The sequence below is a fragment of the Cucurbitaria berberidis genome, assembly GCF_010015615.1.
Source record: "Cucurbitaria berberidis CBS 394.84 unplaced genomic scaffold K460scaffold_5, whole genome shotgun sequence".
NCBI classification, from domain to species: Eukaryota; Fungi; Ascomycota; class Dothideomycetes; order Pleosporales; family Cucurbitariaceae; genus Cucurbitaria; species Cucurbitaria berberidis.
In genome coordinates this window covers 49,419-63,999 of record NW_024468939.1, presented here as the reverse complement: position 1 = coordinate 63,999, position 14,581 = coordinate 49,419, and the positions used below count along the sequence as shown (strand labels likewise).

Sequence of the window (14,581 nt, the reverse complement as noted above, 5' to 3'; positions counted from 1 at the left end):
CGGCTAGATAATAAATAAGTTTACTTTTAAGTAGTTAAAGCACTTTAATAAGTATACTAAAAAAAAAATTATTAGTACTTATTATTTGCTTATTATTAACAGTTATAAAAGCTATATATTAGTTTAATTTTAGTAGTACTGTAAGAAATAAAAAATTATTACTTTTTATATGCCCCTATATTTATTGCACTTACTATAGCTACTTAATATAAGTTATTTTGCGCTTTTAAAAAAAGTATATAAATGCTAAGCTAAAAAGCTAATACGCAATAGCATTAACTATATTACTAAAATTAAGTTTTTACTATGCTTTAAACTAGCTTTTAATACTACTATTATAAAGAGTAATATTTTAAGTAGCTTTAAAAGCGCTAGTTTAATTTTTTTTAACTTTAAAGCTGTAATATTAAAGCTTAATATTTAGTTGCGTACTTTATTACTACTTACTATTAAAAATAGTTTTTAAAAGTTAAAAATACTAAGCAATACTTTAGAATTTAAGTTTTAATTAACGCTAGTTAAAATAAAAATTTAAAAGTACTTAAATAGTTTTTTTACTTTAATAGTTAAGGCTTTTAAAAAAATTTTAAAAAGTGTAGCTATAGTTGCGCATAAGCTTATATTAGCGCAAAAAAAAATTACTAAATTTTAAGCAGCTAATAAGGCTGCTATATAATAAAAATTATATAAAAAAAAGCAAGTACAGAAAAAAAAGACTTTTATAGTAAAAAATAGTTTTTAACTAATAATTTTAAAAGAGTTTAGAGCGCGTAGTAATAAGAAAAAAGTAAAAAAATAAGTATATACTAAAGCAGGTAAGCCTTTTTAAAAGTACTATAAATACTATAGTAAAGCTAAGTATAACGCGCAAATATATAAGTAAAAAGTAAAAGTAGTTTTTAAATAAATTAGTTTATTATAATTTACTACTATAGTTTTTTATAGTGCTATACTATTATGCATAGTACTAATTTTGGTAGGGTTTTAGCATTATAACTAACTTAACTAGGCGACTAACTTGCCTGTGTAATACGTTATAATATAAAAAATTCTAAATACTTTAAAGTTTTTTTTAAAAATATTAAACTTGCAACATTAGCAACATTAGCGACACTGGCGAACTAGGCAAAAATATTTAAAAAAGTCAGCGTAGAGCGACTTTGGCGAATCTCCTACTCGCGCTACCAGCCTGCTACCAGCTGCTACCTAGGCGAAAATATATAAGTTGAATTTTCCTGACGTTGGTAAAAAGTGTTGGCCCTTTGCATATATGAAGGCTCTATATGAGCTAGCTATCTGTTCACATAAGAACAATCTCTCCGTACACAGGCGACCACGGACGAAATCATAGGACGCAACAAGAGATGACGATAGTAATGAGCTGTAGACCGCGGCTAACAGTTGACATATTCAGCGCCAAGCATGGGCTAGCCGGAAGAGGGAAGCGTGTACTCCACCAGGTACCGCCACCTACATCCATGGATTCGCCCTCGACCCATCGCATCTATGTCACCCCGGCCCTCTTGGGAACCGTTTGATACCTGCAGGTGCTACTACATACTATATTTCTTTTCCCCCTCTCACTGTTATCTTCTCTCCTTCTTTCATTTACAGTAGGCCTTCCAGAGCGATCGATCCGGAGGTCATCGTCACATTCGCGCAGGCGTGCACCCTTCATTGGGAAGCCATGTCTAATATCAACCAACCACCTATTGCAGCGTCTTCGAAAGCCTCTGCCTCCTCTGGGCCCGCGTCCCCAGCACAGAATCAGCCCACATCCATCACCACCGGTCCCTTCTTCGGCCAACAGCGGGGTAGCGCTGGAACCGCTGCGTCGACTCGATCTTCGCCCGCGCCACGGAACAACCAGCAGAGCAAGAAGCAGCACAAAGGCTCGAAGCGCTTCAGACAGACGGATGAGGATGCCCTTGTCGAGATGCACAACTTCACCAACCGGAAAGGGCAAACCTCAATCACCCATCTTATGAACTTTAGCCTCCCACCTCGCCCGCAGAACCACCAATCACATGGAAGAAACTACCGGCGCAATCCGACATGGGGTCTAGGTTCGGGTTACCACGCAGTAGACAAAGCGAGGTGTGTAGTTATAGCCCTTGAAGCAGTGTGTTGGATGCTGACATCACAGATACGTGCATGCGAACTACCGCTTCATTGTAGATCCGCGCCGCGACTATCGCGCCCAGAGCGTCGACGCCGATATTCACCTGGACTGGAACAATGTCCTGCAGATCCTGGCCTCGGAGGTTTCACAGGAGGCATCATGTCCGATCTGCCTCGGGACTCCGGTAGCCCCGAGGATGGCTAGATGCGGTCACATTTTCTGCCTTCCCTGCCTCATCCGCTACATGCAGTCCGAGGACGAAGGCAAGGCACCCGAGAAGAGGGCACGATCCAAGAAGTGCCCGTTGTGCTTCGACACTATATACGCATCCGAAACCCGGCCGGTGCGCTGGTATCAAGGACAGGAAAGCGAGCCGCCACGGGAGGGGAGCGATGTGGTGCTCCGCTTGCTGGTGAGACCGGCTGGTAGTACGCTAGCCATGCCGCGCGACGGCGCCGATGCTTTGGGCAGAGATGAAGATATACCCTGGCACCACGCTGCCGAAATCATGGATTACGCTCGTGTTATGCGAGGTGGAGAGGACTACATGCTGGAGCAGTTTGAGGAGGAGATAAAGAAACTAGACCAGCAAGGGAAGGAGGACGAAGTCATGTTTGGCGAAGATAACATGGAATGGACGAGGAAAGCGATACGAAGTATTCGAGAATCAAAAGAGAAGATGAAAGGAATCGGGAACCCTCCGGACGAGCCAGTCAAACCGGCGGAACCCAAAATGAAAAGGGCCCCAATTGTCTTCGACGAAGAGCCAGGAGCTGCGCCAGAAATGTATAAGATCCAGAATGCGTCCAAATCAGGGCAGGACTCTCTAGCGACACCAGTACCCCCCGAATCTGCTTCCGATGAAACGAAACAACAGAGAACCATGTCCGTCTCCTCCCACACTTCGAAAGCAGGTCATGGAATCGCCTCTACCCTTGCCGAGATTCGCAATCGACAACATCACGACCACACCCATACGCCCTCTGAATATTTCTTTTACCAAGCGCTGCTGCATTACTATTTATCGCCATTAGACATCCGCATTTTGAAAGCTGCATTCGGCAATTATGCGAACCTTCCTTCCACAATCCTGCCACGCGTCGAGCGTGTCTCTACGGGACATGTCGTTGACGATGAGTTGCGAAAAAGGACGAAGTACCTAGCGCATCTGCCATATGGATGTGAGGTTAGCTTTCTAGAGTGCGATTGGACTGATACTGTTGCGCCAGAGGTTCTGGAGAGTTTCAAGCCGGAGATCGAGAAGAGACGGAAAAGGCATACAGACAAGGAAACAAGGGAGGAAAAGGCACGTTTGCGGGCCGAGAAAGCAGAGTACGCTGAGTTCTCCTCTGCGCGGAGGAAACGCCCAAGTATATCAGAACGATTCTCTGCAGCCGACTTCCAGCCCTTGGCATCAGGTAGCGCATCCGATGCGCAACCTGTGGAAGGAGACAACACTTCGTCATCACCACCTTGGCCGACGCGACGAGGCGAGGGCTTCGCGTCTTTGGCTTCCCCTTCGACGAGTCCTTCAGCACCACGGACTGTGTGGGGCACAGCTGCAATAGCAGGGGCCTCCCCCATTCTAGCGCCTCAAGATCATCACGATATGGACGATGGCTGGCTCCAGGGCTGGGAGAAGGATCTGCTTCAGGAAGAAGAGATGTTGGCACAGGCGCAGGCCATGTCGCTTGGTGAAGCGGAGGAGACGTCGAAGAAGCAGGCTGGCGGAAAAAAGAAGAAAAATAAAAAGATAACACTGATGAGCACAAACGTCAGGAGAGGAGCATGATGGATAGACGGTCAGTTTCGTTAGCATCACTGAGTAGCATGGCGCGAAAGGGAGCAATGAAGAGATTTTGGCATTCAAAAGCCGCAGCTTTCTCTTCTTCTGAACATATACGCCTGTTGATGAATCCGTTCCGATATGTAGCGCTGGCGTTCATGTGCCCTCTTACCATATGCCCGTTCCTCGTAACGCCTTGCCATATTTATAGAACAGTCCATCGCACCGTTTAGTGTAATCACCCAACTCCGTTGTATAAACAAATCCCCCAAGCCCATCTCCTCTACTGCCCTACGTCACATCAGACAAGCACCACACGCCGCCGTCCCCCCAATCTTCATCGGTGGCCTTGAATCCCTTGCCTGCGGCACTCTGCCGACACCCCTCCCATCCCCATCACTTCCACTCCCTGGCCCCGCATTCCCTCGCCCATGCATGCCTGCCTGGTAGCTGTCTGGCGCGGGCGCCGTGCTGGCTGGTCGGTAGAACGAGTTGTTGCCTGGTGCGCGGTACGGGGAGTTTCGTGCGGCAGCCCAGTTGTCGAGGGAGAAGAGCGTTGTAAGGTATAGGGCGAGGAAGGTGAAGAGCGTGTTTGTTGCGCTGGCCGTGAGGGATCTGGGGTGTTTAGTACGAGGTACGCATGCGAGAGGAGTGGGGTGCGGACTTTTTGGCTTCCATGGTGGCGAGAGGAAGTGGGTAATTCTTGAGTGGAATCTTTGGACTGCGACTGTGGATTGTGTATGTGTAGGAGAGGAGAGGAGAGGAGAGGAGAGTAGGACTGCGCCTCCAATACTTCTAGAGTTGTTGGGCTGCTGACTTGGAGGTTGCCTGAACGCCGCATGTGCAGGGGTTCTGCGCTAAATGACGCAGGGTCTCCAGGGCTGAGTGGAGCGAGATGTTTTTCTATTTCACCGCGAAATCTACCCTTCACTTTCTCACGTGCCTCTGACAGCATATAGTGTACCCTTAGTTCATCATTACCCATCAATTCACAAAGCTGCCAAGAAGATTTAAAGGGCGCAACGATGGGGGCACTGCGCTCGAGAAAGGGCCCGGCCGACGAGAAGAACGACAAGAGCAAGGTACGATCAGCAGCCATAGACATTGCGTTAGCAACTAAATTTGCAATAGAAGCGGAAAGCCTCATCAGTTGTCATTCACCAGAATGATCCCAGTGATGCCAGCCAGTCAAAGAAGAGGAAGAGCGATGCAGATGACCAAGTCGATGATATCGACACATCGAGGCCCACTGCCATCTTCAAACCCACCCGGGGACGAGACTGGACTGTTAGCATTGCATTGCCCGGAAGCTGGACTCTCAATGCCAAGAAGCCCGATCACAAGACCATCCAAGTAGGCCGCATCGCACGCGCTGCAGCCGTATTCTGCGTCGACGAGATCGTTGTTTTTGACGACGATCCGAGCAACGTAGACCCCAGAGTTGTGTCTGATCACTACATTCGCCAGGGCAAGGGCAAGAAGAGCAAGCAAGAAGTTCTCGATTCTATTCTTGAAGAAGACGAACCCTGGCAAAACCCGGATCAGTTCTTGTTCCATGTCTTATCGTTTGCCGAGTGTCCGCCGCATCTGAGGTACAACGCCGAGGACCCAAGTCTCAGCATCTTCCAGGAGCACCAAAATCTCAAGTGGTCAGGATGTTTGCCAAGTATGGACATGCCTCATCATCTGAGGAGCCACGAATGGTCTCAGTACCGGGAAGGTGTAGTCATCGGTCCAGCGCCCGCCCCGATATCATCTACCCCGAAGAGGAAGAAGTCGAACGTAAGCGCGTCGGACGAGCTTATTTACGCATATGTTAAATGCGGCCTGCCGTTTCCAGTACGGGTCCCTATACCTTCAGGATCGCCCATCGAGGCCGCCATGCGCACCACCGTACGCTTCGAAAGCGTCAACCCGCCTTCTTCTTGGCCACATCTATCATATGAAGACTGTGAAAGTCTGCAAGCCACAGCATGCGCGTCGAGCCTACCGCGCGAAGAGTCCGGCTACTACTGGGGCTACAACGTCCGCCGCGCCACATCGCTCAGCGCCGTATTCGCCGAGTGCGAATACTCAGGCGGTTACGACTACACCATCGGCACGTCGGAGCGCGGCGTCCCCGTGCATTCGATCTTGCCTGGTTCAACTGCAAAATCAGAAAAGAAAGCTCCCGAATCTTTTAACCACCTCCTCATTGTGTTTGGCGGCGTAGCGGGGCTAGAACCTGCTGTAGCAAACGATTCGAAGCTAGTTGCTATGGGTCTTGGCAAGCAGACGGCTCATGACCTGTTTGATGCGTGGGTTAACCTTGTGCCGGGGCAGGGCAGCAGGACAATTCGGACAGAGGAGGCGGTGGAGTTTGGACTGTGTGCGCTGAAGCCGTGGATTGATTCTATGTATGGAGAGGAGGAATAAGCGATCGGGGATGTGATATATACTGGTGCGTAAAATATCTAATATTTTTAACATTCTTATCTCTCGGTTAGCTTTGTCCACTGTGGTGAATAGGACGTTTTCAGGAAATAGACGGACATATACATATGAAGCGAGTGAAATCGCACTCCTCTCTCGCATAGTTCCGCTTGCTTCCATGACGTAACATGGACCTGGGGCTCTTTCCCGTCGATTAATTCTGGCCTCTCGCTCACTTATAAGGCCTGCTCGCACGCACTGGTTTCCTCTACTCGCATCCATCGCCTCTACTCGCATCTCAACTGCGCCCATTACTTCTCCACCTCAACTGGCCCCCTAAGTCTCATTATCACAATGGCAGGCCGCAAGCGTGCGACCAAACGCATACCCGCCAACGGAAACGCATCAGCCGATCTCACCACGCCCAAAGTCCCACGTGCACCCTTCTCCGAAGAGCGACGTGCTGAGCTTGACTCTGGCGAACTACCGGACTATGATGCGATGACAGATGATGAGCTCAAGGCCCTGGTGCTACAGAAGAACATCGGTCTACGAGGTCGACACAAGAGGGCGCACAAGGTTAACGCGCTGAGAAAGTCGGATGCCAAAGACGTGGCAAAGTACCAGGCCTGGAAGTACAAGACCCGAGAGGACCGGGCTGATGTTCAGCCGAAGAAGGAGAACGGACACGATATCGCTCATGAGCCAGAGGAGCATCTTCATTCACTATCAGAAAAGGAAAAAGATGAGTATCGGAAGAAGGTTGAACTCAACAAACAACTCGGACAGCGCCAGGGCCTCATGTTTGCAAGCAAGTATCAAACCGATCCGACACGCAAGTCCTTCCTCGACCTGCCAGCCAACATTCGATATATGATATATGCCATGGCACTCTTTGGCACGGAAGACCACGTCGAAGTTATGAAGATATCCTACGTCGAAACCAAAGACCAATATCTACCTTTCTTCCGCCAGTACCTTGGTCGTCCTTACGGGTCGGAGATTATGATATCTGTGCTAGACATGATGGGTGCCATGAATCAGCAGATTCGTAGTGAGATTCGAACCTTCTTTTACGCAAAGATGCCCCTGACACTTCAAGGATGCATTCCTGAAGAGACAGACGCTCATGGCCTAGTTCAGCGGCTTATTATGAAGATTGGCGTGGAGGGTAGGGCATCACTGCCTAGCTTGAGGATTTCTTTAGGCGGGTCTGATGGTATGGACTACAAGCAGCCGGGATACGATAGCTTTCACAGCCTTCTCGAGACGATGACGCTGTGCCAGAACCTCGAGTGGTTTGACTTTCAATTAGCGGTTTCTCACTTCTTCCACACCGATGTTGAGCCACTCAAAGCCTACTTCTGCCACGAGGCGGCGCTTGAAAGCCTGGGCTTAGAGCGCTTTGCCACCTTCCTGGCTTCAATGCCCAATCTCCGGAGCATTCATTTGATCATGAAGAGCTACCCCCGCTACAATGGGTCTCTGGAAGGCCTATCTGGAGATGACTTATTTCGACACTTCGCTTTCACCGGCATGCGAGAAGTTATGCTATGGGTCGAGCTTGAAAACCGTCTGCAAGCCAATAACGTCTATAAACAAGATGATTCAGAGACACGCAAAGTCAACGGTAGGACGTTTTTGTGGATAAGGTACCCTATTATTACTTCTTCCAGAGAGGGAGACGAGATCATGGACTTTTCGACCTGGGTAGCTTGGCACAACAAAGCGTTTCCTAAAGCGGTTCAAGGAGATGATGCCAGGGTGGAGCTTGTAGACGACGAGTAGCTCGCACGAAGAACATGGTCTTGTTAGAACTACTCTACTTCCGTACATGAATAGGAAATGACCCAGCTAGAACTCACCATCACAATTTATGCCCCGTCTTCTGCACCGCCCGCTTATAACTCTCCGTCTCCTTGCACGCCTCCAACCACTTCTCAATCATCGGATACTCCTTGCCCTGCGTGCCTAACTTCCCCTTCAAGATATACTCAGCAGAAACTTGCATCATGATATCTGCAGCAGTAGGATGGTCGCCACACAAGAATTTCCCCGGCGACGCCGATAGCTCGGATTCCAGCCACGCAAGGTCTGCCTGCACATTCGCCGACATGCCTTTCTCAGTCGCTTCAAGGGCCCCTGCTGGCGCGTTTTTGGGGAAATATGATCGCGCGTAGTAAATGGCGATGGCGTGGAGGAGCACAGTGGCTTCGGCGGCGTGCACCCATTGCCGGACTTTGTTGCGCTGCTTGGGGTCGTGAGGAAAGAGCTTTCCCTCTTTATCATATGTTTCGCAGAGGTAGCTAGTTCACAGCGCACGTCATGTCAGTTCTAATCTCCGTTTCTTTCCTTTCATTTTGCCAAAACAAACTTTTCCTGCGACGTTACGTACTCGTTAATAGCGCCGCTCTCGTAGATGGTCAAATTGCCATCTTGTAGCGTGGGGAACTTTCCTAGTGGATTACCGGACGCTGCTCTGAATTCGTCGGGCGCTCTTGCATTTACGCGGTCGGAAAACTTCAGGTTGTACGGGAGATTGAGCTCTTCTAGTAGCCAGGCTGTGCGAATGCAGCGCGAGGATTGTAGGAACCAGAGCGTAATTGGCGGCATTTTTCAAGTAGTGTTTTGTACGGAAGGGAACCGAATTGTAGAGACGAAATTGTTAGGCGTATGTTATATATGATTTTGCTCTGATTGTATATGATTACAGTCAAAGAAGTCTGGTCATCTGAGGGCTGATCATTTCCAAAAGGACGCGATACGATACGAGCTGTACGAGCTTACGCCCTTTATCACAGGTCCGGAGGGTATTCCGGCGGGGGAGGTGCGATTGCTTACTGCCTGTAGATGTAAGCACCAATCATGGTTGGGTGACACGATTCGACGCAATTGTCAAGATTGTCCAGATATTCAAGCGAGAAGTTGTCCGCTGTGTAGAGGATACAATCTTAGGACGCACTATGCCAGGATCTGGTCGTCAAGAGCAAGTGTGCGAGGAAATTGCCTCAATTTTGTCACTATATTGATATGAAAGATACTAATGTAAGTTTAGTTTGCGATTTAGACCTCTGTAGAGCATCCAACGTCTCACTCCTAGCTAGCCCGGTGCTCCGCGTATCTATCATTGAAAGGGCGATGAATCGAATAAGCACTTTAGACTATCTCATGTATGGCGTCGTAAGCCAAACGGCTTACGAGCTCAATCCTGCCTTTATGATCGTGTGGGGCAAACCTTGTATACAGAAAAAGATGTCAGATTTTGTCACTCGGGATAGAGCCATAGGTTCTGCCTCGTAGAATGTTGGCGCCGGGGATGGTCCGGGGCCGCCCGTGGTGCTGGGGTAAGAAGCACTCAAAGTGGACTAAGGCATGAAATTAGCCGTGTAGATCGGCCCATCACTTTAAGCGCCCGCTTTTCATCTCAGAAGTGTATGTACTTCACATGAACACAACAGCAACGGAGCGATGAGATGAGACATGGTGCTGCTCAAATTTTGCAGCAAAAGCTTCCGGAGGAAACCGTCAGCGCTGGCTCGCGACGCTAGGCATGATCAGGTCAGTGAATATTCCAACCATCCGGTAGCAACCGCGAATCAGTTCCTAACATCAGTATCCAGGTGCCGCAACCAAGCGACGCACTTCCGCCGCAGTCTCCACCGCCACGCCCAGTCCCCGTCGCCTCCAAAACTCCGAATCGAAAAAAGGACTATGGACTCGAGGTTCTGTACGATGGCAGGCTCTGCGCCGATAATCAGGATGGAGCGGGGTTGGACATAGTTGCGATACATGGCCTCAATGGGAACGCTTATTCGACTTGGCGGCACAAAAACGGCACAATGTGGCTGAAGGACCTTCTCCCGAGCGACCTTCCTGGTGCGCGCATTTTTACGTATGCATACCCAGCGGAGGTTTTGTTTAGCAAATCTGTGGGGGACATTATCGATTATTCGCGCAGCCTCCTAGCTGAGTTACAGGGTCAATTGACCACCACTTCAGAGGTTAATGTAAGACGCACAACAAAAACTCAATATAACTCCTTTCTGGCCACTGATCCTGCCGCCAAAGATGCTGCGTCCAATCATTTTCGTCTGTCATAGTCTAGGAGGCCTTGTTTGCAAGCAGGTATGTATTAAATCCCATATTGTAACTAGTTCTTACTAGTTGAAAGGCTCTCCTTCTAGCCAAAGAGCCAAAGAGTCAATATGGGGATATCTTGGCTGCTACCACTGCTGTCATATTCCTGGGAACGCCGCACCGAGGCTCAAGAATAGCAGATACTGGTAAGGCCGTGGGTGACTTTGCTAATGCACTTTTGCGTGTAGCGCAAGTCACAAGCCTGACTGGGGCTATTCGTAGTGATCTTGTGAGTGCGTTAAGCGCAGATTCCGACAGTTTGCAAGCACTCGCTACGTCTTTCCACGACCAGCTTGACCATTTAGATATTGTCACTTTTTACGAACGAAAGATTGCTTTCCCTCTGTCTAGCTTGGTAAGGCAATTATCAAGATTTATTAAGCAAGTGAATTGACCTCTTACATCAGGTCGTAGATCGCGAATCCGCCATAATGGGGATACCGGGCGAACAAGTCATTCCACTGAATGCGGACCATAGGAGCATGTGCCGGTTCGAGGCGAAGAACACAGAGTATCTCACTGTTCTCAATCAGATTCGGCGGTTATCTCGAGGAATAAAGCCGAGTAGAGACTCAGCTAATAAGTGTATATGTTGTTGCTTCAATGTGTTGAACACCGGCTAATCTATTACACTAGCTCTTAGATCGACCGAGACGCGTTGCATGACCCTGCTCTACTCCACCAACCTAGAAGACTACAAAGCTCAATTGCCGAGGCCCGTACAAGGAACATGTAGCTGGATTCTCCGCGATCAACGGTATATTTCCTGGATAGAATCAGAAGACACTGGCCTACTCTGGGTTACTGGTGAACCGGGTTGTGGGAAAACTATGCTCTCTTTATATCTAACAGAGCACCTAGCGCTTGATTCAGCGGCTCAATCGTTCTCTCAGGTCTTCTATTTCTTCTGCGACGATAAGATCACAACACAGAGAAATGCCAGACAGATACTCAGAAGCATCCTTCACCAGATCCTCCAGCAACACCGAAGCCTCATCAAGTATGCAAAGTCAAGGTGGGAAGCTACTGGTCATAACCTGGTGGAGTCTTTCGCTGCGCTATGGGGAATTTTCTTGAAAATTATATCAGAATCAAGATTGGGTCCCGTTGGCATCATCGTGGACGCGATTGATGAGTGTGAAGCCGATAGTCGACGAACTTTCCTGCAGTCAATTATGCACTTAGTGCAGGAATCGGGAACTGCGCCCCATCGTCCACGAAACCTAGTCAAGTTTCTCATAACTAGTCGCCCTTCTCCTCAAGATTTTAGTATTCTCGAGGAACCTGACAAGAGCATATTGCCAATTGACGAAAATCAGGCCAGGATCAGCCAAGACATTAGACTGGTCATTAGCCACAGATTTGGACGACTTGCCAAAAAGGTCGGCTTCTCCAAAGAAACAATAACTGAGCTAGAGACCTTACTCCTTTGCAAAGCTGAGAAGTCGTTTCTTTGGCTGAACATAGTGCTCCAGTCCCTGGAGGATAGTCAATCAACATCCAAGAAGGACTTCAAGCAGATCATCAACAACTTCCCTCGGAAGTTGGAAGCAACATACGCCAGATTCTTGCATCGAATCCTCCCTGACAGCCGAGATATTGCGCGAAACATACTGCGCATTCTCATCGGAAGCTCTAGATCTCTGACTTTGCAAGAGATGAACATAGCATACACAATCAACCAAGGAGAATACAGAACTGTAGAAAAGCTCACGGAAGATCGTCAAAATGCGATTGAGCGCATGCTGCACGGGATAGTAGGGCCTTTTGTCCGCTTTGAGGCATCTAGAGTTTCTTTTATCCACCAATCAGTAAAAGACTTTTTAGCTGGCTTTGCACTCTCTTCGACAGATGATATGGTCCAGAGTTTTGGTATCTCTCCTCCCGTTGCGGCGCTAGGTATAGCCTCGACCTGCATTCGATACTTGCTATTGGAAGATTTCGCGACGGACATCTTCCTACCTATAATGACTGATAATTCTCTCTCTGATCACAAAAAGGATGACGATGAGGCCTCGAACTCGTCATCACTGGACTTCTTAGCCGACGGACCGCTTCCAGATTACGAAGAAGACCTGCGGAAAGAGAACTGCACATTCATCACTAAGCGCTTCGAACTCTTCGACTACGCTGCTACACATTGGGCAGAACATTTTGCACTGTGCGAAAGTATTGCTCCGGAATCTCTTTGGGAGGCCGTTCGTGCTCTGACACAGGGTGGTAGCCATGTTTTGAAGAACTGGTTGAAGTATTTCTGGATCAAGACGGAAATGGAATTTGCATTGCCGGATGACTTCGACGCCATCATGGTTGCCGCGTTCTTCGATTGCGCTCTCCTCCTTGACGAATCTATGCGCCTAGATGTTTCAGTCGACCAGACCAGAAAAGACCGTGCTTTATTCTGGGCTGCAAGGATGGGCTGTTCGAACTCTGTAGAGGTGCTGCTCATACGTGGTGCGGATCCTAACTCCCGCCGGCTTTATCAACATACTCCCTTGACTATAGCTGCGCATCATGGCCATCTACGGGCAGTGAAAGTCCTGTTGGCCGATGCCCGTACTAACGTCAATACCGAAGGGAAATCCGGACGGACGGCTTTGTCTTTTGCAGCTGGAAATAGCCACTTGGAAACCTTCGAAGTGTTGTTTAGTTGCAAAGATTGCCGACCCGATCACCAAGATGAGAATCACTGGACCCCACTCTTTTGGGCTATTGAAAGGGACCATACCGACATTGCGCGTCTGCTGCTTCGCCACCCAGCTGTGAATATCAACCATGTTGACCGTAATGGCCGCTCAATACTATCATGGGCTGCTGGCGAAGGATTTTTAGGAGCTTTCCGAATGTTCTTGGGGCATCCGGAAGTAGATGTAAACCTCAAAGACGCAAATGGTCGATCACCCTTACTATGGGCTGCCAACAACGGCCAAGAAGAGATTATTGACGCTTTTATGCGGGACGAGCACAGCGTCGACAGAATGAGCAAAGACAACGACCGCAGGAACGCTCTTTCTTTAGCCTGTATGGGAGGACATACAGACACTGTTAAAGCTTTAATAAAATACGGATGTGGAGACGAGGGCGAAGAAGACGTGGACGGGTGGACGGCTCTCCCATGGGCTCTAGAACGCCGATCACCGTTAACAGTAGAAGCTGTTCTAGCAGGGCGAGGAGTACAGGTTGATCGCAGGGATCGCACCGGTCGAACTGCACTGCTTTGGGCCGCAAGTTACGGTTATGCTGATGTGGTACAGATGCTGATGGATCAAGGCGCGGATCCTCATATCCGGGACGAGAGTGACCGGGAAGCTCTTGACTATGCGCAAATGTTCAATCACATCGAGGTAGTTAATTTGTTAAGGGAGAGGCTACCTGGAGCCAATGCCTGATCACCGATATATGGACCGACATGATCTGCTATTCGACAGTGTAGCAACTACCCTACTCAAGATACATTCCTTCTAAGCCATTGTGCTCATCACATATGAGGTGCGCATCGACAAGGAGTGGAATATCTACTTCGAAGATTGGGTCGAAGGCCAGAAAGAAAAGATGTTGCGTGGTTTGGACCAGTTTGAGGTTGCTGCGAAAGAATGCCTCCTTCCGGTGCCTGGGGCCGGCCCAACGTCAGCGGATGAAGTCGCCGTTGCTGCTGCGACCGCTATGACAAGCCAGATAGTGTATTTGTGGATCGGTTGGAAGCAGGATAGACCAAAGCTAGAAGAATGAATGCAGAAATAGGAGCAAAGGCAGAGCCTTTTGTTCACGCCGCCAAGAATGAATTGGCTTGTAGATGCGGAAGTCAAGAGTGTTTCGAAGATTTAGTGTCTTTTTCATACCCGCCGCTACTTTCTTCACATGAACTCAACCTTAACCTATCTGGGTTGAGCGAATATTACAGTATGAGACTAAGTCGAAGCAACGAGTGGGCTTAACAAACAGAATTAGCGAACGTATATTTCGGTAAGAGATATCACCAAGCAATCTTGAAGTTCTAAGGTGTCAAGGCCTGCATATTTGCCGTCTTCAGAAACCGATGCTTCCGAAAATGGTAATAGGCCCTGTTCGGTGAATTGTCCATTGGCTACACATACTGCGGGGTTGTGCATGGTGGGGCGTACAAT

General features: G+C 48.6%; 6 protein-coding genes across 6 annotated transcripts; 4 read left to right on the top strand and 2 right to left on the bottom strand.

Annotated features, from left to right (window-relative positions):
* Positions 1 to 1,687: 1,687 nt before the first annotated feature.
* Positions 1,688 to 3,914, top strand: K460DRAFT_292350 (RING finger domain-containing protein; the record flags this gene model as incomplete). Its single annotated transcript, XM_040929346.1, has 2 exons — positions 1,688 to 2,097; positions 2,147 to 3,914. The coding sequence occupies 2 exons, from the start codon at positions 1,688 to 1,690 to the stop codon at positions 3,912 to 3,914; spliced, it is 2,178 nt and encodes a 725-aa protein (XP_040783874.1).
* Positions 3,915 to 4,204: 290 nt separating this feature from the next.
* K460DRAFT_379424 (uncharacterized protein) lies at positions 4,205 to 4,586 on the bottom strand (the record flags this gene model as incomplete). Its single annotated transcript, XM_040935163.1, has 2 exons — positions 4,205 to 4,523; positions 4,573 to 4,586. The coding sequence occupies 2 exons, from the start codon at positions 4,584 to 4,586 to the stop codon at positions 4,205 to 4,207; spliced, it is 333 nt and encodes a 110-aa protein (XP_040783873.1).
* A 347-nt stretch (positions 4,587 to 4,933) lies between these two features.
* K460DRAFT_358090 (DUF171-domain-containing protein) lies at positions 4,934 to 6,323 on the top strand (the record flags this gene model as incomplete). The annotated part of the gene is made up of 2 exons (XM_040932084.1): positions 4,934 to 4,990; positions 5,040 to 6,323. 2 exons carry the CDS (start codon positions 4,934 to 4,936, stop codon positions 6,321 to 6,323), a joined length of 1,341 nt encoding a protein of 446 aa, XP_040783872.1.
* Positions 6,324 to 6,674: 351 nt separating this feature from the next.
* On the top strand, positions 6,675 to 8,108 carry K460DRAFT_408783 (uncharacterized protein; the record flags this gene model as incomplete). Its single annotated transcript, XM_040937192.1, has 1 exon — positions 6,675 to 8,108. The coding sequence occupies one exon, from the start codon at positions 6,675 to 6,677 to the stop codon at positions 8,106 to 8,108; it is 1,434 nt and encodes a 477-aa protein (XP_040783871.1).
* K460DRAFT_369347 (glutathione S-transferase) lies at positions 8,035 to 9,005 on the bottom strand. The gene is made up of 2 exons (XM_040933944.1): positions 8,716 to 9,005; positions 8,035 to 8,626 (listed from the first exon to the last, which is right to left on the bottom strand). The coding sequence occupies exons 1-2, from the start codon at positions 8,931 to 8,933 to the stop codon at positions 8,188 to 8,190; spliced, it is 657 nt and encodes a 218-aa protein (XP_040783870.1). The 5' UTR covers positions 8,934 to 9,005; the 3' UTR covers positions 8,035 to 8,187.
* A 761-nt stretch (positions 9,006 to 9,766) lies between these two features.
* K460DRAFT_419391 (uncharacterized protein) lies at positions 9,767 to 14,186 on the top strand (the record flags this gene model as incomplete). The annotated part of the gene is made up of 8 exons (XM_040938007.1): positions 9,767 to 9,878; positions 9,941 to 10,327; positions 10,389 to 10,445; positions 10,492 to 10,812; positions 10,865 to 11,042; positions 11,094 to 11,264; positions 11,319 to 13,801; positions 13,947 to 14,186. Exons 1-8 carry the CDS (start codon positions 9,801 to 9,803, stop codon positions 14,184 to 14,186), a joined length of 3,915 nt encoding a protein of 1,304 aa, XP_040783869.1. The 5' UTR covers positions 9,767 to 9,800.
* Positions 14,187 to 14,581: the final 395 nt, after the last annotated feature.

Excerpts from the sequence above, each read along its gene's own strand:
- K460DRAFT_369347 (XM_040933944.1), bottom strand. The coding sequence starts at position 8,933 with ATGCCGCCAATTACGCTCTGGTTCCTACAATCCTCGCGCTGCATTCGC. Across the intron at positions 8,627-8,715 it reads GAGAGCGGCGCTATTAACGA|CTACCTCTGCGAAACATATG; the intron begins GTACGTAACGTC and ends GCTGTGAACTAG.